General features: G+C 40.5%; 1 protein-coding gene across 1 annotated transcript; it reads left to right on the plus strand.

The window, feature by feature from the left end:
- Window positions 1-4,160: 4,160 nt before the first annotated feature.
- On the plus strand, window positions 4,161-22,741 carry pard6b (par-6 partitioning defective 6 homolog beta (C. elegans)). The gene is made up of 3 exons (XM_063463888.1): window positions 4,161-4,544; window positions 5,830-6,052; window positions 21,222-22,741. Exons 1-3 carry the CDS (start codon window positions 4,482-4,484, stop codon window positions 22,136-22,138), a joined length of 1,203 nt encoding a protein of 400 aa, XP_063319958.1. The 5' UTR covers window positions 4,161-4,481; the 3' UTR covers window positions 22,139-22,741.
- The last annotated feature ends 1,737 nt before the right edge of the window (window positions 22,742-24,478 follow it).

Genomic DNA, 24,478 nt, shown 5'->3' on the forward strand with positions numbered 1-24,478 from the left:
AGGGAGTGTTCCCTGGTTGCTCGTTCCTCCTGATCTCCAACAATAAAATCAATGTTGAACTGGTATCAGCAGGTGTACGATGGGTCAGGCGGTGAAACTCCTCCTGTCCTCCTCTCTGTCCCAACACGCACACGGGTTGTCCTGTCCTCTCCTAGCCTGCAGATGTCGCTGTTGAGGCTACTTTCCAAAAAACAGAGAAATATTATTTAATAAATTAAATATTTAGTATTCCTCTTGTCTTTTCAAAGATAGCAGAATAGTAACTTCCTGCACCTTGTTGGACCCATCAAAGTGTTACATCATTTAATGTTTATTGGCTAAAAAACAAGATATTTTGACCTAATAGCTATGCTAATATCAGCTAATATGATATGACAATATAACAGGTAAGAATGCTTTCTACTTCTTGTCAATAATCTTGTTCTTACCAATAGCAACAACAACAAAAAAAAAAAAAAAAAAAAGAAGGAAAGAAAAAAAAGTACCTGACATCATATTTGTCTGTAGTAGTTGTATTTATGCAGGATGTTGATTGTCTTTAAAAATATATTTTCACCTATAAGAGAAAATGTTTTGTGTGACTTGCAAAACAGTCATGATAATCAGGAGTGCAGCACAACTCTGGGCTCTGGTCTACATAGGCCCTCTATTTTTATTCATATTCAGTCATGCATCTCTCTCTTTCTCTTTTTTAAACAAATAATTGAGCATGTACAACAATCTGTAATGGTCCTTAACGTAGCCAGAAGTGAACTTTTTACTGTCATGACAACCCACATACAGACATATAGAGGCAGACTGTAATAATTAAAGTAAGCCTTTGTTATGGCTGGTAAAATTCCACTGGGAAAATAAACTAACACAAAACACAGATGGGAGGTGAACAGACACACAAGGGCTGAGGAGAAGACAGCGGTGTTTATGTGCGAAACTTATGAAAGGGTAATCAGGGTTTTGGAGCTGGAGGGTAGCAGGACACAGGTGAAAATAATCATAGACAATAAGACAGGGGGCAGGAAGTCAAATTAAACACAAAACACTAAAGTTAAGCAACTATTAAAAAAAAACCCAAAACAGGGTTATACAGATACATGACAAAACTTAGAGGGAACTGACAGGAGGGTGAGACAGGGAACAATGAGGGGAAAATGCAAACTGGAACTAACACTTAAAAGCTCTGCATAAATAAAAATCAAGGAATAACCAATTTATTTTTTTTAAATGAATCCCTTATTTTTAGATGTTCATTGTTTGATTGTTAAAGTCCAGGAAAGTCAGGGACCGTGACATCTACAATATGATCAGAAGACTTCTCTCCACATTTGTCATCAGATTGAAGTCTACAATTACTTTACTCTCCTCATTCTCCTCATCACCCTCAGGGTAACCTCCATTATGTTCTCTCTCTCTTTTCACTTCCATCATCCTCTATCACATCTTCTTGTTACACAGACAGACCCTCTACAAGAAGGAAGCACACAGGACTGTTATTAGCCTCGTAACCTGCTTATGGCTTCATCCTGTTTTCAATCTTTTTGGTGCTAAAACATCAGAGGTCAAACCAGGTCATCAGAACACATGTAGTCACACAGTATTTCAGTAATGCAGTGTGACTCAGTGGCTAAGAATACATTTAAATAACCTAAATGGTCTCTTTGAGACGCAAGACACGGCACAGCACTGTTTCAAGGTGGTAGGAAGGAGATAGGAACTTAAATATAACCACTTGTTACAACCAAAGTTTGCAGAAGAGCATCTATCAATGCACAACACATTGGACCTTTCTGGACTATTGCAGCAGAAGACCACAAACTCATGTCAGCTAAGAACAGGTAATGGAGGCTACAGTTTGCATGTTTTCATTGCAAACAAACATTATCTGGTCTAATGAACCATGATTTCTGGTGAAAAATTCAGATGATAGGATCACAAATGTGGTGTAAATGACATGAAAGCATGGATCCATCGTGCTGTGGATCAGTGGTTCAGTCTGCTAACTGTAGTGGTGTAATAGTGTGTGGGGTTTTTTCTTGGTGCACTTTAGGCCCCTTAGCTCCAGCTGAGCATTGTTTAAATACCACAGCCTCCCTGAGGGTTGTTGATGACCATCCCTTCATGACCACAGTGTACCCATCTTCTGATGACTGGTTCCAGAAGGATAATGGTCCACATCACAAAGTTTAAGTCATATCAAACTGGCTTGTTGAACCTGGCAGTGAGTTCACTGTACTCAAATGGCCTCGGCAGTCACCAGTTCCCAGTCCAATAGAGCGCTTTTGGGATGTGCTCAGTTCAATGTGAACCAACATCTCTGAGGAATGTTTCTGGACCTTTTTGAACCAAAGACACATAGAATTAAGGCAAAATGAGGCTGCAGCACTACTAACAAGCTATACAGACAGTGTGGGAGTAAAACTTAGGTAGCTGCTCTCTGTTGTGTGGGAATATGTATACGGTTAAACCTATGATGGGTCCAATGAGGTTACAAATGTGCAAAAGAAGAAAACCCATGTTTCAATAATTTTGATTTACAATTTTTGTTGTTTTAGTGGAACACCATCTGTACTGAAAAGCACATGACTGTATCAACATAAGCTACTCTGTGTCTGCCTTCTGTTTTCCAGTCATGTGAAGAATCCTTTACCTGCATGAAGCAGGATATTATACAGAAGGAGAAACTCCAACTATTTCCTACACACATATAAGCCTTGAAAAAAAAACTGTTGTGTTTTGTGTCTTTCAGAGGAAGATAAATCATTGCTGCTTTTTCCACTCAAATATGTGTATATTTCAGCTTCAAATCGAGACATTTGTAGTTTTTAAAACAAGGACATGCATCTCCCTTCGCAGTCTCTGTCTCCCTCTAGTGTCTACATGTAATATAGGAGCAAACGTCGAGATGCAAGTTTGTTATATGCTTATAGTACAACTGTGCAACTTATCTTTTTTATTTATTTAAAGCTAAACTAAAGTGAGTGCTTTTAGCTGAAAGCAGAGGAGCAGAGGGAGGCATTTTTCTTGTTATTTGATCAACTACATGTGACTTCTAAAGTTGTTGTTGCTTTTTTGTTTGTTTTTTGAAAGAGAGAAGGACTTTAGGATTTTATTCATGGTCAAAATGTTACTCTGTAAAGTAACTTTAAAGGAATATTTTAGTCGTTTTCACTCACTGATAATAATCCTGCTAAGATTCCTTTTGCTGTATTCAGCTAAAATCGTTCTTTATCTGTTTATACAATAAATTCCAAAAGTTCCAGAATGCCAGTTTCACTTTCAATTAAATAATTATTTCTAATATGTTTTTATGTCTTATGTAAAAAAGGGAGATGGCATTGCGTGATAATAGATGTCCTTCTCCAAAGATGAATGTTGTAAAATGTAAAAACTATGCTTTGTCTTGGAAACAATAATTAAGCATCACTAAGCCATGTAATAACGTCAGATGGGCTGTTTATACATTGTAAATTAATATGTCTACAACAACAAAACCTTGTAGATATTTATTATGATGGAATTCTTGGTCTGGGTCAAAAAGGACCCGAAACATACCATGAAGGCATCGAGTTTGAAAGGGTTAAGTATCTGCATTTACCGGTCAGGTAGCCAGCAGCTGCAGCAGGTATATATTGCTTTTGGCCATAAGATGTCACTATAAAATTAAAACAATCACAAGATGTAGCCAGTGCAGGAACTACAGTTTATTTTTTGTACCCATACAAATTTTACATACGCAGGTAACACTTCATTCAACTATCATAAAATCTCTGTAACACACTATCTATTAGTTTTTACCGGGTACAGTACAACTGTTTAAATGATTAATGCAAACGATTTTAATTTAGGGTTTTTAGAGATATGGTCATTATTACGTTAATAGAGTGAGAAAGTGCAACATCAGTGCTTCAGTTAACATGATGGCAAAAAAACCACTTAAAATGGGTATTTTATTTATGAATGACATTAAAAACAAAAAATGAGTCATTACTGTTCATTATTGTTCGAGCTATTTGGAGCATGGTTGGCACACCGTGCCAGGACAGAGTGGGCTATTCCTGGTGAGGTGGAAGGTGCTCTTATTTTGAAGCCACAGAGTATTATAGAAGCCATGCCTTTTATTTTGAAGTTCCGTATCTCCGGCTCTCCGGGCACAGGCAGGGAGAGAGAATCGCAGGCAGAGGTACGCCAGAGACGGTACGGTGTGGGGCTGTAGCTACGGTGTCAGCGGCAAGTATGAGAGGAGACAAGTTTACGAGCTGAAGCTGGCTGATTGACAGCCTCTGTCGCATTCTGTGGAGGGACCACTCATACCGGCGGACGTCGAGAAGTCGCGGTGTAGTCTGTGCGACTAAAAAGCCCCACAACTAAAACATTAAAAACAACTGGTGGACACACGGGGTTTGTGGATAGACGTTGGCAGCGGCGGCGGCAGGAGCAGGGAGAGAGTGTGAGTGCTTTGGCGGCGGTCCCGCTGCTAGAGAAACATGAACAAAAACCACCGAGTGCCGAGCAGCCGTTCTCTGAATGCAGTGGAGGTGAAGAGCAAGGTGGGTACGGACACTTATTTGTCAGGTATCCTTCCAGTGTTTGTACTCCAGACAACCTTCGTCCTCATTAAATCCACTCTTGCTAATTTAGCCTGCTAAAGAGGCTTGATAGCGGGTTATTATGAAGCAAGGCTTATAAACTTTAAGAGGAGCTAACAGTTTTGGTTTTTTTCCACTGTGACCACCCGAGAATTTGGTTACAATTCTTAAAACTTTATTGGTAACCGTGGCGTAGTTTTTTGGTCGTTTTACGTCTAAAGGCTAGCTAGTTTGTGGCAAGGTGGAGGGTTTTTGTCAGCTGACTGCGCAGTGAGCCAGTGTCACCTGTCACAGCCTTCTCCGCCGTACTCTCCTGCTCGTTTACCGAGTACTGACTTCAAGTTTGATCCAACTCTTTAACTTAATCAAATCTGCGTGAAAAGTTTACTCAAATTACCAAAAGTTTATGTCAAATTACCTCGGTTAAAGGTACCAGTCGTTGCCTGTCGTGTTATTTGCCTGCGGTTACAGGTGTCACACGGCCTGCGTCAGGCTCGTGGCTCCATCCGCGCCCTGCTGAGGCTTGACCACACATAAGTGTAATGAATAATGACTATATTGTTCTAGAAGTTTTTACACGCGTTGACACAAGCTGTCAAATATTTTCAGCTACAGCACTAATTTTGCCTCCCTACATTAGTGCAATAGCTATTGTTATTATTTACTCAGCTATCCCGGGTTATTTAAATTCTTTTCACTCTTCTGAGTTAAGATTATCTTCCTTATGTCCCCAACCACTTATTAAATTAACTCTGCTTTGCACTGATGCATAAAATAACTGATTAAGCTGGGAGATCATCTTTTGTCAGCGCTGAGCAACAGTAACCACAACAGCTGGTACCTCTCACTAACGCTACCAATGAGGCATTGTGCTCTGTCTCAGCTACAGAGCTGCCTAAAGATTAGGCGTCCAGAGCCATTGATCCAGTCAGTCCACAGGCTTAAACGGGTAAACCAGCAACATGTTTGTGGGGATTCTACATATGCTGAAAGCACACTGTCTTTGTAATAGCTGCATGATAAATATTCTGTGAGGTAGCTTGATAAAAGCTTTATCTGCAAACCTAGAGATACACAAAACACGTGAATAATTTACCACACGTGGTGTGCTTTGGCTTACGCATCAGTACAAAGTAGGCTTATCAGGCACTGTTTCATACCCTGGTTTCGGCCATACGTCACACCTGTGTGTGTATTTGTGTGTTCATTTGCAATCACATGTGAACGCCTTTCTGCCCCATCCCAGTTTGGTGCAGAGTTTCGTCGGTTCTCTCTGGAACGGTCCAAGCCAGGCCGCTTCGATGAGTTCTACGGTCTCCTGCAGCACGTGCATCGCATCCCCAACGTGGAGCTGTTGGTGGGCTACGCTGACGTGCACGGTGACCTGCTGCCCATCAACAATGACGACAATTACCACAAGGCCATCTCCACAGCTAACCCTCTACTCAGGCTGTTCCTCCAGAGGAAAGGTATGCACAGAGGAAGTGTTTGGACAAAGAGTCCCAAGTTTTCATTTGTTTGCTTGGTTACATCTGCTTTGCATTGGAAATGCAAATACAGTCATTAGCATTGAAAAGCACAGCTTAGAAATATGTGATAGGCTATTGACTATAGCTGTGACAGAGTTATAAAAACGTAAGTGTCACTTTACATTGTCAGTTTTTAGGCTACTTGTTGTATGTTGCCATGTTCAGCTAAACAAACTACTAAACCGCTGGCCTCTATTTTTTTCCTTATTGATTTCTAGTTAACTAAGCTAAGGTTAGGGGCCTTTTCGAGAGGAAGAATGCACTTGAAATGAGGAGCTGAGCAAAACAACAAGAGTAGACGAATGGAGTTCACTTTGAGTTTGTCCAGTAGACTGTTCTGTATTGCAGCTTGACAGCTGCATGGGAATTGTTTTTTTACGTGTCTGACTGTTTTGGAAATACGGGTTTCAAGTATTTCGAGCAGTGTTTCTGTAAACACTGCTGCTGCAGTTTCTAACTTCCTTTGCTGGCTCTGGTGTAATCATTGCCAATATTTCTGCCATAATTGCTCTGCTTTTGCAGTTCCCCTTGTAGATAAGTTTTTTATCTTTTAGCTAATAAGGGAAGAAGTTGTGGCTGCTCTAAATTCATGCTCTCGAGTATGGCTTACCTTTATTTCATGTGTATGATTTCTGCAGGTTTTACTATATCAGCCTTGGTGTCTGATATTGGCATATTGCCAATTAACATGGCATTTACTGATGTCAGTGGTCGACATTAATATGTTCTGTCTCCAAGATTTCACACGAGCTAAGTGATTGTGTTACAAAAAGCTGAAAGGGTCAGTTTTTTTTTTTGTTATCATGGAGTAAATGAGGTATAAGCAAGAGCAAAAGTAAAGTAAATAGATTTGAAAACAAAATGCTGCTGTTGGCCCATAATTTCACAATCAGTGTATCCATAGTGATTACATAAACATGTTTCTGTCAGAGTATGCGTACAAAGGTTTAACCTCTCCTTTGATTTTGGAGTGTATTCCTAATCACTAAGTTGCTAAATGTGACCTGTTGAATGTGGGGAGGACCACAGGGTCTGCCTGTGCCTGTTGTGTTTAAGCCTGTGCCATATGACCCTATAGAAGCTAAACCACTTTGTCAGAAGAAGATTAGTGGGGTCAGTGTGTATCGCTGCATGGGACTGTGTTTCAATTACATGCTCCAGACACTAGCCCCACGCTGGGCTCACTGCTGCTCACATGAAAAACGCATGAAAACACCGCCTCGGCAGGCATCCCAGCCAGAACAAAAACAGAGGGCACACACAGACGCATTAATGCAGCCATAACCCCCTGCAGACCCCCTGACCTGAAACCCTGGTTTCCCTCCTGATTTGTCAGCAGGGAAACCCCCTTACTTTACCGTTAAGCACCAGTTGGTCTGGACATAAAAAGCCGTGCATTGTGCGGAAGCAGCAAATTGGCAGCTTATAGATAATTTATTAAATCATATATCTGCAGGCACTGGATCTCATCTCTGATGATGGCTCTATAACAGGTTAATGGCTTGCCCATGTTGGGGCCAATGCGGAAGCTTTTTAACACTCAGTGCTTGTTTATCTGGAAAGCTTCTTACATCTTTTAGAACCCCGATCTTTTTGAAATAAGATGTCTTGTGTTCCATTTTGGAGAAATAGTATTACTGAACTTAAACTAATGATCTTGTTACCATATCTGCATGTGACCCAACAGCCAAATGAAAAATCTTCATATAAACAGGTAGTTATAAATAGCATAAGGATCATGAGGTCATGATCCCTACCACAGTGTTTAGTTGTGTTTGTGTTTAGTGTACTGCACTGCATCAGTTCAGAATTTTAGCAGTCCAGTCATCAGTTCAGTTCGAATGCTATTAGACTTCTATGTCCTTTAAGACTGCAACTGAGTAATTATGTAAATGTCTCAGTCAGATGTGATGTGATTGGTCATTATTGCATAAGAGCAAGGCTTCAGACAAAGTAGCAGTGGGGGCCAAATTATGTTCCAACTAGGCTGGTGTGGAATAGTGCAGTGAAATCCTGCTGAACTTGGACTGGGAAAGAAAACTTGGAGCTAAAAAAACAAAAAACTGCCCACAATCTCCACATTCAGTGATTTGGATGATTTGTGTGTTTATTTTAAAAGGGTGTCTAGTCTGTGCACTGTAGAGCTCATGCGTATAATGAGGGTTATTTTTGGCACTGAATTTTATTTGTCTCAGAGACTAAATCTAGGCTGTGTATACCCAGGCTGGGCGCTTTAGGTTTCATCCACTCGTCGGCGTGCAGATGGTTCGATGGATACTAGGCTGCAACTGTATGTTGTTGTCTGGTTGTTAAATAATGCCTACATTGTTGTTTTTCTGCCTCTGTGCTATTCAGCCATTAATGTCTTATTGTTCACTGCTTAGAAATGGCTGAAATGTTTGTGCCTCTGTTTTTGACTACTGGTCACTTTTGAAATCGCTTCAACGCACAACAAATACAACCCAGCAGCACTGGGTATTCCCTGACACCCTCCACCCCCACCCCTCCATCTGTGAACAATGTGTTGATGACTGTTGGGCTGGCATTGAGTTGTCCACTGTTTACTGGTTGTCATGGCACCCCTAAAGAGGCCTGCTCATAGGTGGATTAATGCTGCAAAGCATGCTGGGAGCATGATTGCTAGCATTTGCAAAGACTGTCTTTGTTGAGGTCTTTTGACAACTTCACTTGTTATTAATATATCTCATGCAGTTGTAACTACTTAGAGGTGTGTGTGTCTCTCTCAGAGACTATGTATAAATGAGAATGGGTAAAGTTGGGTTAAAGTGAGTGAGTTAGTGATTAATGCTATTAGTTGTTCTCATGTAAGCAATTTCTGTCTTGGTTGCTGACAAAGTGTAGCTTTTGGTTTCATTTAGGCTTTTTGTAACATGTGCAGCCATGTAGGATGGTGCACTGTTCTGCTGGAGGAGACAGCTGCCATCAAGGAGTGTCGCTGCCATAAACAGGTGTGCCTGGTATGCACAATGATTAGATGGGTTGTATGTGCCAAATTAACAGTTTTATGAATGCCAGATTTCCCAGCAGAAACATTACACTCCAACCAGATAATCAACAAGATAATCAGCCTGTTTCACGTCACCTCTTAGTGGTTTTAATTCAGTGTGTAGCCTAGCCTGTACTACATTATTAACCTTATACCACTACTCTTATAAAGTAGTAAAACAAATTGTGCACTGATGTAGGTATATTCGCAGTAAGACCGTTTTAGCCAGTACATGTGCCTGGATGCCTCATTGTAGCTCTGTTTTACATTTTCAGAAGCCCCAGGATGTTTCAGTCTTGAACTGCTCCAGTTTATAGTTGGGTTGCAACTTGCTCAACAAAATGATGTGCTATTTCAGTGGTTTTGTTGGCCTATGTATATTGAGTTAGCATTAATATTAAATACTTCTTTTAAGGGAAACAGGAAAAATGAGACACACGTTCAGCCTTGTGTTTAATTGTCTTTAAACATGGCTGACAGAAGAAGTTTTCCCTCAGTTTGACAACATGTTTGTCTGTATCAGTCATCCAGAACGCCCTTTGTGCTTGTATGCACGCAACTTTCAGAGTGTCCAGGTCGTCATCCATGTAGCAGTAGCAGCTTTCAGGCAATCCCAGGGTGTGTGTTTGTTCAGTGATGTTGCTCACTGCTCTCACAGTTTCAGCTCCTAACTCTTATCCATTAACGTAAAGGGGAAAGGTATAGGGAGGGACAGAAACGATTGTATTTGTGTTTCCCAGCAGGGATTGCCTTTTAATTAGTAACCAGTGAATGAGTCACCCAGCCAGAGATGGAATATGTTCAGTGTGAAAGTACACCTAGCCTGCAAAACATGCAAAGTCTCTGAATATGATAAGAACTTGAACCTGAATCTGCTCGGCACTGACAGGGAGTGATAATGAAAGTGCACTGAGACAGACATGGAGTGGGAATGTGACATTCACAGAAGAAGAAGGGTGAGATAGATTAAGCATAGGATTTCAGATTAAGTAAGGACACCACAACTAAAGAGATGCACTTTTACTGTGGGTTTGAATAGAAAGGATATGCTGAAGAGAGATATGGTGGCAGGTGTGAAGGATGCCATTTCCCTGAGGAGCTCTGTCTGTAAAAATAACAGAAATTAGCCACCCTTGATCTGGATGTGAGGTTTTCTACAGAGCATGATGTATTCCCCAGGATGCTGTTTGTGATGAGTGAGGGGATGATGAATTTGTAGATCTTAAGGAAGAATGTGTGGAGGAGGAGCAGAACTTGAGCTTAATAAGAGATTGGAGGATGAAAGAGAGAGGGACAGTAAACAGTACTAAAGAGGGAGTAATGTATAAGGCTTTGTTTGGGCAATGCATGTAATTAGAGATGTGGGGAGACGAGAGGGAGTAGTGTTAGTGCGATTGGAATGCAACAAGAGGTAGCAAGAGAGGGAATAAGTGAGTGAGGGAGGAGGATATCAGGAATAGTATTAGTGAGGGAGGAATGTAGAGTGAGGCCCACGCTGGGGAGGGTGGGCGAGAGAGAAAGAAATGGAAAGGAAGAAGGGAGGAAGATTGAACGGAGGGGGGTTTGGTGGAATGTGGCCAGCTTCTGATCACGTCTGCTGGCTAGATTAGAAAGGACAGCAGGCCAGGCTGGACCCTCAGCTCCACAGCTCAGCTCAGTCAACAAGGTAGACAGAGGACGAGCAGAGAAAGGATAAGGAGATCAAATAAAAATAAGCAGGGACATGGAGGACAGAAATGAGAGAGGTGAGCCAGATCCCTGCTCGGTCTCTCCTTTGAAACCTGACTGAATGAGACTCTATGCAGGCTGCAAGCAGATGGAGGAAGAGCAGTGGTGAGACAGCGGGAGGCCAGGCTCTGTTATATAGAGGCTGTCAGAATTCTCAGCTTAGGGTTGGTTAAGGAAGATGAATGAATAAATGAATGGGTAGAAGGAGGGAAGGAAATGTGTTGACTGCATGAGAAATATGAAGAAGGGAGAAACCGCACATTCAATTAGGAGAAGGAGTTGGATGATGGGGAGGGTGAGGGTTGGGCAGTTGGGAAAAGAGAACAAAAGTGGACTGTTTACTGTTACAAACCACGAAGAGTAAACTGATATAGAGAGGTTATAACTGAACTGTACTAGTCGGAGAAAAGATCAGGGGGATACGCACACTGTGTTATGAGATGTGATTGAACTTTGTCGGCTTGGCACATTTTAGAAGTACGCGATGATATGTTGTAGTTGTTCTCATGAGTTGAAACAGAAACTTTGGACATGCGTGTTTGTTTCTGGTTTTCAAATAATTTACACAAAGAGAGAGCAGTTATTTTTGTTATAATGTGAATACCATGGATGTACTATGAAATATGTTGTTTTCCACTCAGTGTCAAGATAATTTCCCGGATAATTTATGATCTTTAGACTTTTAGTTTCACTTGCAAGCAGAGAGATGTGCTTTCCCGATTTTTAATTAAGCCATGTGTCCCCCTGGGCTTGAAACTACAGAGATATTGATCTGAAGCGTGATAACCAATACGCTTATCTGTGATTATTATTATTATTGTTATTATTTAAAATCTCACCATTGTAGCATATTTACCCTGGCTATGTTCTGACATGCAGCTCCCAAAAGCTGTTGCCTAACCACCTTCACTGTTTGTATTCTTTCTTTCTTTCTTGCTTTTTAACAGAGTTATATGGAAGTGTTGATATTATAGGATAGGTATGAGTCTATCCTAAAATAACACTTGAATAACCATAACATATATATATAATGGAAGATTACATGTAATTTTTTCCCTGCACATGCTGACTGTAATGAGATCCCTTTGTAACATGATTCCAGCACAAACAATATTTCCCACAGATTGGCTTTGAAAGGAGGTAGACTCACTTTTTTAAATGAGTTATGAAATCATTCCATTTTTAAGTTTCTCTTTTAAGTAAATAGTCGCTAGATAACACTTTGTGAAACAATGAGCAGTGCAATCATCTGCTTCTCCAGTGAGTCTCTGACAAGCGAATTCCAAATCTCCACGTTTTGTCCTTGAAATGGTTTGTACTTTGTCACAGCATAGATTTTTGGCTTGTCATAGTAGAGAAAGTCAAATCGTGACTAAAATTATTTGTGATTGGTCCCTTATTTTCATTTGAGCCAGCATAAACAGTCCCCAGACTCTGAAAGCTTAATTCTTCACTTGTATTTTTCCTACAGTGAGATCTAAAACAGTCATCTGTAGAAAAAAGTCCCGTTTGAGGCCCTTATCTAATTTGATTCTAAGAATATATCCTGTTTATATGTTTATATATCCGGAACAGTCCGGACCTCCTCCACACCGTTGAGGAACGCCGGTGGGGGAGGCGGCGGTGTCGGCCAGGACCGTATCCCAGCTGCCAGCTTCTCGATATGACGCTCAGTCTGGTCCTACTTTTCTTCCCGCCAGTGACGTGACACCACCGCCTGCTCCTGTTGTGTGGCCGCGAGTTCAGCCACCATTCGGGCCAGCGCCTTCCCTGGCTGACCCAGTCCTGGGTCTGCCGTGCCCCCTTCCTATGTTTCGGCACCACTGTAACAATCACGCGGCAGACGTATCCATAGTTTCATGCTTTTCAGTGTCTTGCTTTTATTATCACTCACGGTTGCTTGTTTACACACTGGCTGTAGCTTTTTAGCTCACAGCCACACACTCCAACAACAACAATAACCAGACTTTTTATGCTGGCGAGGCGCGATTGCAGATGCCGTGCAGGTGTGTCCATCGCCCCTGCAGCAGCACCGTGGCCCGCCACAGAGACAGAGAAGGACTCAAGCTGAGAGATGGACCGCAGTGACTAAGAGACATGTTGAGTGAGGGTAACAGGAATAACATCTGGAGGACAAGGTCAGGAGGTATTACAGGAAAGAGAGAGGCATCTGTGTCAGCACAAAATAAATTGATGGAATTGCTGAATGCTGCAGGGACAAGACCGAAGCGCGCATACATGCATACTGAGAGTGTGTGAGCTGGCAAATAAAGTGTGTTAATTCTGCATTAAACCTATTAGCAAGCTGTAGTTGTTGTACATTGCTTCGTTACAGCTGATTCCCCCCTCCAGTTTTGGTCTTTTTGATAAATGGCTGCTGTCAAGACAGGGTAATAAAGCAGGGCTGATGTGTGTAATGGAGAATTCATGACAGATCGTATGAAAAGGCCTAGGAGCAGGCTAATGTTCATGACCGGAGTCTTTTAAATAATGGATCTAATAAGCAATTACTCAAATTGACAGCTCAATTCTACATGAAGACTTCCTTTGCTCAAGCTCGCCTCATACCTCTACAAGTCTGCACAGCCTCCTCGTGTCCCAAACACCTCACTCCTATCAGAACACAGTAGCCTGCTACAGACTGGCCCTATTCCATCGTGTCTTCTCAACACCTCTGGCTTTGACCTCCCTCCTTCCATTTCTTTCTCCTTCCCTATCAGCAGAATTAAGGCACTTTTTATCTGGGCTGTGCCAGGAAGGTATGCTCACCACACCAGGAATAGCAACCCTCTGGGAATTTACTCCTTTGAAAGTATTTTTTCTATCACCTCCTGTCCTCTTTGTGTTTTTTCTTCTCTTTTTCTGCATTTTGTGTCTCTCCTTCCTGCTTCTTTTTTTTGTTTTTGGCACCATCCCTGTTTTTTCTCATCTGTCCAAGTTCACACTGACACACACATCACGTACTCCCCCTCTCCTCCCTCTCTCTTGTATCGTTCTGTGTCAGGAACAACGCAGCACCAGCTGTGTGGTGAACATCCAGGCTTGTCATCAACAAACCTGACTGTTTCCAGAACACCACAACCTTCATCTGCTCGTCTTTTTCTTTGCACTGTTCTTACTCCTATCCTTGAGACATGCCATACGTTTTATATGGAGGGCTGGCTTGATGGACAGCACTTGTTAAACAGTTTTACTCTCATACGAACCACTGATGAGTGTACAACTATCCTTTTAAAAGAATATAAACATAGAGCCAAAAGTGTTGGCTACAGTAGCTGGACTGATGATGGCATCTCTCGTAGCTCCTTCCTGATCTTGTTCTTCCACCAGAACATGGTATCAGGTTTCCCTGACGCTGCACCTGGGACAACTAATACAAGGAAGTAATGGATTTAATGTCACTGTTGTAGCAGGGAAAGCCTCTTGTCCTCCAATAATGCTGTATAATCATAAGTATAGTCACTACTGAAGAGGTCAGCATCATTAGAATAAATGCAGTAATGCTTTACTAAAGACAGAAGTACATTAATGCCCATAGAAAAAGGTGCAGCTCAACAGATACACCGATGCATAATTGTGTAATATAGCCTATTGTTTTTCATCTGTTAGAGTCTATAATAACAATAATAATAAAGCTGGAAATTCTGGTGTGAGCGGCTATGGCATGTTGTGATTGCCCACACATATCACTTCTTCTGTGCGAGTAATACGGTCACTTTGAGAGTACAAAGGTGGAGCATTTAAAAGTAGAGTGCTGAAGGCAATGATGCATTTGACCTGTGCGTGCCATTTGAAATGAGTGACCTCCTCTCCTTAGGCAGAGATGTCATAGTTCTTTCAGTGTCAGGATGAAGATGCATTCGTTGTTCACCCTGTGCGTGCTTGTGTGCGTTAGTTACATGCTACGGAGAGGGGTGACTGAGCATCACTGCATGTGTCCTCACTTGTGGCTATGTGCTGCTGGGTTGTCATTTTCTCCTCCACTGCTTCGCTTCCTTTGCTCCTCACTAACTCCATTCAGAGTGTGGGAAATCAAAGCAGCCACTGCATATTTGAAATACCTAACCTGTTCAGAGCCATGCCAAGTGTGGGGATAGCGATTATGCTTTCTATTCAGAGTTTGTGAATCATATCTCAAATATGAGCGCTGATACCAGTTAAACTGCATGATTACTGAGCGAGGAATAAAGCTAGGATAGCACTGGTTTGAAATTCTGGTCCGAAACTTGTCATACATTTCTAGTTTTGAGCCAGGGGAAGCAAAGAAGCTAATAAAGAGCTGTTTTAAAATCTTTGAACTTGTCTATTTATTGTTTGTTTTTTTGTTTTTTTTGTTTTGTTTTGTTTTTTAATCATGTGTGACGAACCCAACACTACCCAACTGTTACCTTATGTTATGGAGAGAAGCAAAAAGGACTTGGGAGAACATTAAAAGAAACATTTTGATATCTTAGTGTTAGGGACTCAGTGATGACTTAACTGGAAGTCGACAAGCCTTCACAAAGCTTTGATCTGATATTTTTCATAATGGAACCATAAGCAGCTATTAAAAACTGACATCTTCCAAACATTTTCCCAGTAGGGTTGGTGTTGGTGTCTGTTTGTGTAGTTCTTTGGCTGAGAATAGAAGGAGATTGTGGGAAACCAACCAGTGCAGAGGCTACAAAAAGCCCATTTACACATAAAATCTTCCAAAATCTAATGGTGCAGCTCAGTGGCCATAATGTTAAGTGGAATGCTGATTGGTTTAAATGGCTGGCTTGAACAGAAGGTGGAGTTGACCACAGAAACGAAGAGTTCACCTCACTGACTTGTGTCCTCTCTGCCTACAGGACCACCAAATCACAAACATCAGAGTAGCTCACATTACTGGTTGTTCCATGTATTTCTCACACGGCCACTGATGACAGCACACAGCTGCGTATGTTGATGTGGGTCTGTATGGCTTTGTGTTGCACTATGATGCAAGGACCTCAACTTGATGCAAAAAAAGTGTAGTGCCTAGAATATCCTTGTAGTTGAAAGATCATTCAGTAAAAAGCTAATATTCCTAGAGCATGACTGATATCAAAGATTTTTAAGCTCCATACTGATATCTGCCGATTTTCACTTCTTTCAGACATGCCACAAAATCCAAAAACAAATTTCACTAACATTTTTTGTGTTTACTTTTTTAAGCCATTATTAAGATAATATGACGAGTTGCAATAGAGGGTGGCTCAGGAGGTGGGCAGGTCTACTTATCCGTGGCTCCTCCAACCTCCATGTTGAAATGTCTTTGGGCAAAGTACTGAACCCTGAGTTGTCCCTGAGCACAACTAAGCACCTTTAACATTAAGTTAAAGGTGCTTAGTGTTGTATGAATGCGTGTGAATAGGCGAAATTTGAAATCTAAGGCTGAAATCAAGAACCCAAATATTCAAAGTTTTGACTGCCAAATCATCTTTTCTCATCATTTTAAAAATGCATACCTGTGGTATGTGAAGACTGAAAACTTGATCAACTTGGCAAAGAATATACTAGCATGTGTTTCTCATTCCTGGCTGCACTGATTTATTGCCAATGTGTCCATAAAGTTTAGGAGTTTAAACAGCAGCCTTGTGATAAATATCTTCAGAAATCTGAACATTATAAAATATTTCTGTTTCCTGCCCTTATAGTCCACCTCCAATGGTTTAATCATTAGCCAAATCAGTCACATACCTGTACGCACTGGACCACTGTCAAGCTCAAAGTGTTTACCGAGGACTGAGGGAATAAAAGTGATGTATGCTCAACATATGCAAACACACTCAACAGCAAACACAGAACTACCCTTCTGAATTTCTTAAACAAAGGAAGGAATGGAGAACTTTGGGATATGGGTGACAGACCCAAAATAGACCCAAACCCTTTGAAGCAGCTGTTCTAGATGTTGTCATTCTTTAGGTATGCTCGGGTCCAGGTTGTCTGGCAATAAAGTCATTACTGAACTAAATATTTAACCCTACACTATTCCCCAAGCTCTGTGGTGAGTTGTTCTGGGCTAGCCAGTTGTAATTGTCGCTCAAGCTAATTATTATTATTTAAATTATTTCAACAGACATAAATATGATAATGCATTAGATTTTGAGTTTTAATATACACCATATAACCCACATAATATATGTATATACATAACAATTTCTTTTTTTAAAAAGTGTGGACATTTTGTAAAAAATTATTATTATGTTGACGTTATATCGGTATCTATGAGCTTATTTCCGAAGAATGCTCATTACCAGCTTTTTTTTTTCTTGAGCTCACAGTTCAAAACTATTCTTATATTTCTTATATGAGGGGAGTTATTATTTCATGTCAGTGCGAGCCTTAAAACATCAAACCCATCTGAGCCTAAACAGTAACACAGGAAATCACACACAGTATTTTTTTAATACTATTTAATAGTATTTTTTAATACTAATATCTGTACTTCTACTTAAGTACAGAATCTCTGTACTTTTGCCACCTCCGGTGACCTGATCATTTTAAAACTTGGCCATGTTTATTATAAACATCCACCTAATTGCTCTATTGAACAGTCTAAAACATGTTTTACCAAATCCTGATTTCTTATTTTTTTGCATATTTGTCACAAGTTTCTGATCATGAAACTTTCATGAAACTTAAAAATTTTATATTAGATAGAGAACCCAAATAATACAAAATATATTTTTTAAATGATGATTTCATTTTCATTTAAGTCGACAGGTTCTGTTTAAGTGATTTCTTGATACAGCAGGTCTGGCAGCAATCAGGCCTGGATCTGGCTAGTGAAATTGGTGGATAAGCTTTCCAAAAATATAGTTAATGACAGGTAATTCATCATTTAATAAATAGGGGAAAAATACTTCTTTCACACAGGGCCATGTAGGTTTGGATAAAAACAAAATAGGACCTCCTTTTAACCCCCATTACCTTATATATTATTGGTTTAGCAATACTAAACCAATAATATTAAAATTTGCTTTGATACCATCCATGTGGCATCAGGAAGTTTGTTCTTTTCAGTATTAAATTAGACTAATCTGGGAGTTTTACTCTAAAAATAAAAAGAACAATAGAAGATCATTTCTGTAAACTTGAAATGCTGTGTAGTATATTGTCTTGCCTGTGGTCTGGTAGATAGTTTAGACTGGGAGCTTTGTGTGCTCTGATGAGCTGTAATGTAAGTATGGGTTTTCAGGTTATGGTGTTTCACTGTGCTGCTGTTCATCAGGGCTCAGGTATCATCATTAGCCAGAGATAAGCCTAATAAATCCATCTGTTCTCTGTTTCAAAATGAATGCCTGCTTGTGTTTTTGCAGATTCTTGCATATGTTGCATACCGGTGATCTCAGAAAGCGGTATGAGTGTTCACCATTTGATACCAAAATAGCGTTTCTTAGCTGTTCTGAGGGCCTGTGAGTGGCCCTGAGGGACCGCCATATTCTTTTTACTCAAATATAACTCTATTGTCAGGTCTGTTCCTTTCATATGGTGCAGATGGAGAGATGGTTTGGATCAAAAGAAGTCTAGAAAAAGTGAAATGAGATGTGGAGCTGCGCATGACTGCACTGCAAGAACAACCTCTGTGTTGGCTGTGCAGGGAGGTGCATGTATGCGCATGTGCAAGTGTTTCAAAACATCCATCTGTGCACTATTTGCATATTGCTCTTTGGAACAAGAACCTAGCACGCATGATGAAACGTGTTTTAGCATTTACCTAGTTCTTAGAAGAAAGCTGTATTTCTTCTTCATGTGGAAATGAGCCATAAGATCAAGCCTGGCAAAGATATAGTAAAAGTGTATACACTAACTCTTGCCTCATGGGAACTGAAACATAAGACAGCCACTCTTTCTCGGGACAGTCGATCCTTTGTTTTGGCTTTCAGGATGGAGAGGGGAGTGGTGGGGTGTGTACCTGTCAGAACCTGAGAACCTGAATCCTTATCAGACACCCGAGTGGATTTTTTCCCAGATTACTCAAATACATTCTCAGAGGGAGAAGCAAACTGTGAGGGGAGAGGTATTCAGTGTAAGACTGACAGTTTTTTTTCCCTTTTTTTTCTTTTCTTTTATTAATAGCGCTCTTTTATCTAAAAGCAGAGTTTACAAAGTGCTGTCAAAACAGGAAAAAATTATTAATTTGGAAAAGGTGGGCAAGTTAAAGACTCATTAAAAATAGAAATGATAAAAATATCACCAGAAACAGACAAAAATAGGGACTGGAGAAGAGGCGAAAGAAGAGTATGAAAGATGTTAATGTTTAGCTTCTTGTATACTGGTTAACTATTAGAGAGCCAAGGGTCATATTTTTCCCTCCGTTACCTTGGCCAGCCTTGGGCCTTGTTGTAGTGCCACCCATGTCGGGACTTTTACGAAAAGGCAAGCATAAATAGTGCCATTAATGTTATTGTTTGTATTGTTTTTAATTAAAAAAATAAAGCCTAAAATATCTTTTTGCCATCTTTTGCTCCCCACGGCATTCAAAATGGTACTTTACTGGTTATCAAGTTTGAAATTATAGTATTGTTAATAAAAACCCTACTCCACAGATGCCAAAGTCATTTTACATAGAGGGTCACATACAACCCACTTCGATCTTAAGTGTGCCAGACCAAAGAAACTCCTTTTAGTCTGTCATAAAGTTAACCATGCATTTAACTACCCATTGTAAAAAAAAAAAAAAAAAAAAAAAAAAAAAAAAAAAAAAAACGACAAACAACAACAAAAAAACAATCCTGAAATTTCTGTTTCTTAATTCTTTTCTGTCATATAATATATTATTTACTTTTTAATTACTTTGGTGATTCTGGCCCCTGGGTCTTGTATTTAGCATCCCTGCCCTACTCATTCCTGGTTGTGAAATTTAAAAGTGATAACTTACCAAATTGTATCAAAAGAAAAAAATATTTAATCTAGAGCTTGTCTAACATGCTAGTCTCCCATCAGTGTCCTTTCAAAGATCACAAGCATTTGCAGACAACCAGAAAAAGCTGCTGGCCTCAAAGCAAAGTTAAGCCTTCTTCCAAAGATAATAGCTGACTGCAGTTACAGAATGGCAGTAGTTTAATGGATGGCACAAATGGGCAGAAAGGGAAGCTTATGGGATGTAATGCTGTTTGCAATGCAAGGACAGTGATTGCTTTCACTTTGGTTTTATGAAGCAAGCAGTGCCTGTCTTGCTTGCCGTGGTGGAATTGTACTGCATTGTATGATGGTGACAGCCAAAACACAACAGTGGTTTTGTTTCAAATGTGACCTTTGTGTGATGTAAAAAGTTAGACAGTCAGCATTTGCTTTTTTGTAAGTGACATGATAACATTGATATCATTTAAGCCAGGAGATGCTTAGCTCGTCTTAGCTCAGCCTTGCTTAGCTTAATAGTTAAATAATGCAACCTAACAAAGATTTGCCTACAAGCACTTTTAAAGTTCACTAATTAAGATGTAATATTTTTTTAATTTATTTTTTGAACTTTGGTATGGATTGGATGGAGTCCAGGAAGTCACCACAGCAAGTAATCCATAGTGTAGCACCCCATACAAATGTGTACTACAACTTTAAGTCCCCAGTCTTTGTTCTAAACTCATTGTGGATCATTTAGGGCCTAGCCTACTGCAGTGCACTGACAGGGTCATGGCTGCTATGCCTCCTAAAGCATCTTTATCATAGCAGGGGTGTGTGCATAATGAAATGAATGCATATATTAATATTATAATTATAATTTAGAATTGCATATTCTCTTTGCAAATTAATGCAATAATTATTACATTACTATGAAAATTAAATTTCTTCCCTCCAATGGTGATAACAGCATAACTGAATGTAATGCTTTGTTGTATGCCTGTACTCTTCTTTGCTCATTTTAATAAGGGCACTCTATTTATTTATTTATTTTCAATGAAGATGCATATCCAAGGCTGAGAAAATAGATGCATGTTGACGATCTGATACCAAGAATATGTCGATTAAAATCTTGTGTATAATATATTTTATCTACTCAGTTTATGAGATTGTATGCAGCATAAGTAAGCTCATTTGTGGGTGGCTGTGTGTCAGAGAGAGCTGATGGGAGTTGACTTGAGGTAGCTGGTGTGCCATTTTGCATCAGTACAACCTGAGGGGAGCTATAGGGATCAGTGTCTTGTGTATGTTTAGCACAGACGCCCTGCAGGTATGCCTCAAGCTGAGAGCAAAGCATTATTCATTCTTCTAAACTGCATGATGCAACACTGTGTCAGCTTGAATAACAATTTGATGTGTAATGAGCCTAGTGTGGTATTACTGAAAAAATTAACCAGCTTTTATTAACATCCTCTTTGTTTCTCTGTTCCTCTTCTGTTTCTCTACTTCCTGTCTTCTACTTAACAGAGGAAGCTGATCATGGAACATTTGGTACCGATTCCCTGACCAGGAAGAAGAACACTGTGCTTTCTGCAGTTCTTCTGCGGCCTGATCACAACAAGAAAAAACCTCCAGTGATCATCAGCCTCCCTAAAGACTTCCGGCCTGTATCGTCCATCATCGACGTCGACATCCTCCCGGAGACGCACCGACGTGTTCGTCTGTACAAGCACGGCCAGGAAAAACCACTGGGTTTCTACATCCGCGATGGTTCCAGTGTACGGGTCACCCCACAGGGCTTGGAGAAAGTCCCAGGAATATTCATCTCTCGCTTGGTGCCAGGCGGGCTTGCGGAGAGCACCGGCCTACTGGCGGTTAACGACGAAGTGCTGGAAGTGAATGGTATCGAGGTTGCTGGGAAGTCGCTGGATCAGGTGACGGACATGATGATCGCCAACAGCCACAACCTCATCATCACCGTAAAGCCTGCCAACCAGCGGAACAATATCGTTCGTAGTGGAGTAGGCGGAGGGGGTGCAGCATCTGGTAGTTCAGGACGCTCATCAGACAGCGGCGCCAGCTACTATGGCTACTCGTCACACAGTGCTGCAGCCTCCATACCACCACACATCATCCAGAACTTCCCCGTCGGGGAGTTGGAGAGCGATGAAGATGACGAGGACTTGGTAATCGAGGCAGGAGACGAGGCTGAGCCAATCAGACATGTGGCCTCCAACCACAGCATGAGCTCACTGCCTCGTTACGAACCACACCTCAACCTCCGCACCGCCACCACTTCCACCTTCTCCATTAACACCAATGGAACCCTGCCCACCAGCGGCAGCAGCAGTTCCCTAAGCAACATCAAGGCTACGACGCCGTCCCCAGACAGAGCCATGGAGAGGGGGAGTTTGGAGGAGGACGGTACTGTTATAACGCTGTAGACTGGACATTTTGGACATTTTACACACTACACACTGGAGACCAGAGAAATAAACACTCTTGTACTTTAACACACATTTGGAGGGTTGATGGAGAAATCAAATAAAACCCAGGAACGTACAGTTCCATCTCACAGTGACTAAACCTGAGAAGCACAAACATACGTCTGCGTATTACATCTCGACCTACTAAATTTGTCCTTTCACATCAAACACTACACCCCCATACTTTGCTCTTCTGAATGCCAATGACCACATATTTGTGCCATAGCAGTGACAGCCCCCATTCCTGGTTCTGCAGCCACAAAAACAACAACAGGAAAAAAAACTGAAAGTGTCCACTGTTTGTGTTTTTTCTAAACACACCTGTTTTTAATCCCATAACTGTTATTGCGCCGAACTTCCTTTAGCGGGCAGAGATAGGAAACCCATCCTCACATATTTCCTCTTTTTAAGTTGCGCTAACAAGCTAATATCACCCGTAAAGCAAAAACACTGTTTTTGTTTTTTCTTTTTCTTTTTGTCTTGTCACTCTGCAGCATGCTATGATTGCCTGCCTTCTCCCAGGTAACCACAGCATGAGTGCAGAATTCCCCCCCACCAAAAAAAAAGAAAAAGAAAAAAAAATATATATATATGTGTATATATATATATATATATATATATTGTTTTTAATTATTATTTTTTTTTTTTTTGGGGGGGGGGGGGGGAGGAGAGTCCCATATAGAAGAAGTATTTTTTTCTTTGTGCTGGCTCAGATGGCGTTAAACACTGCTCTCTATACTTGATGTAGCAATGACTGATAATGAAAGATTGGCAATTTTGATAAATATTTGCACATCTTGTCCTTGGGCTTTTCCTATCCTGTCTTTATTATTATTATTATTATTAGTAGTAGTAGTAGTAATACTTGGATCCCACAAGTGACAGTGCTGTTTTTTATTTGACCAGTTGGAAGTTGTTGGACTAGGAAATCTTCTAGTTAATTTCCCTGTTGTATTTCATTCATATTGAACTTTTCAAGGGCTATTTCCCCTGCTGCATGTATACAGAAGAAACAATTTGAATGGGATTTTTAATTTAGTTTGCAATAGTGTTCCCCTCTTCCTTCTTTTTGGACCATAACTCAGTACATCTAATCTCAGTGCCGTCTCATTGCAACATGTCTTGCTTTTCATTGTGTTATTATTGAATTCAGTTAATCGCTTCAGATAATGTAACTTAACAACTGTATTTACAGTGGCTACTAAATATCGACTTTTGGCCTAAATGGGACCAGAATATGTCGACTGTAACATGAAGGAGTGGGTTAAAATGAATGGCTCACATAGTCAGAAGTGAAAAACTTCCTGGTTCCAAAGTACGCCCTGGTAGGACTGAGTCACTGTGAAACAAACACACACGCAAGGTAAAAGCTGATTCACTCTCTGTATTTGATAAAGGTGAGGCAGGGCTGGCTTGTGTACAGAATATCTTGGCCCTGACCTGCATTTTTGTGGTTTCAGTAGGATGATTGCTTTTCTTGTCTGTAATGAACGTCCGTTTACTTTGATTTTTTTTCTACCTTTCAGTTTGAATTCACTCAGACATTTCACAATGTCTGAGTGAAGAAGTAACTCTCTCACAGTTCCTGTTCATAAAGCAGATCCACAACATTTATTGAAAGCACACTATAGATCCACCATTACCATTACAAGCTGCTGCCTCCCTGAAGTGAGAGCAGATGGTCTATTATTTCTTTCATTGATTTTTTTTTCCTGTTAAAAGTTTTAACCCTGACTTTAGCATGGATTTTATCTCACCCACAATATCATGGCTGGCACACACTGCACTTCCAGTGAAACACCACTGCACTAATGTTTATCATTTGTAGCTCTGTTTATTGTTTATTAAACAGTGAATCATTGACTAGAAACCTTCACACAGGTTGTGTATAACCACCCACTTGTTTATTGTAACTTATATGTGTAAGGTACTGTGTTTTGGGCCTTTTTATGGTACAGCACATGCTGGTGGGACTTGTCTTCTTTCATTCCCGACCTTAAAGCACAGCGATGAGTCGTACTTTGGATGGAAGGCTTTTAGAAGTCACTGTTAATTTATTTCCTCTACCTTTACCACAGGACACTGGGATTGTAACCACAGCAACATTTTTATTTATTCTCTAATCAGATGTCGGCATATTTTTCTTTCTTTGTACACATTTTATGACTTTATTTTTATAACTGATATATTGTTTATCTGTGATTGTTGTTTTTGGTCATAAATCTCACGGTACAGTAGATTTTTATTGTCCATTAGAGATGATTTCAGTAGGTGATTTTACGGTTCTGGCTGAAGCAA

This window comes from Pelmatolapia mariae, linkage group LG20, assembly GCF_036321145.2.
Source record: "Pelmatolapia mariae isolate MD_Pm_ZW linkage group LG20, Pm_UMD_F_2, whole genome shotgun sequence".
Taxonomy (NCBI): Eukaryota; Metazoa; Chordata; class Actinopteri; order Cichliformes; family Cichlidae; genus Pelmatolapia; species Pelmatolapia mariae.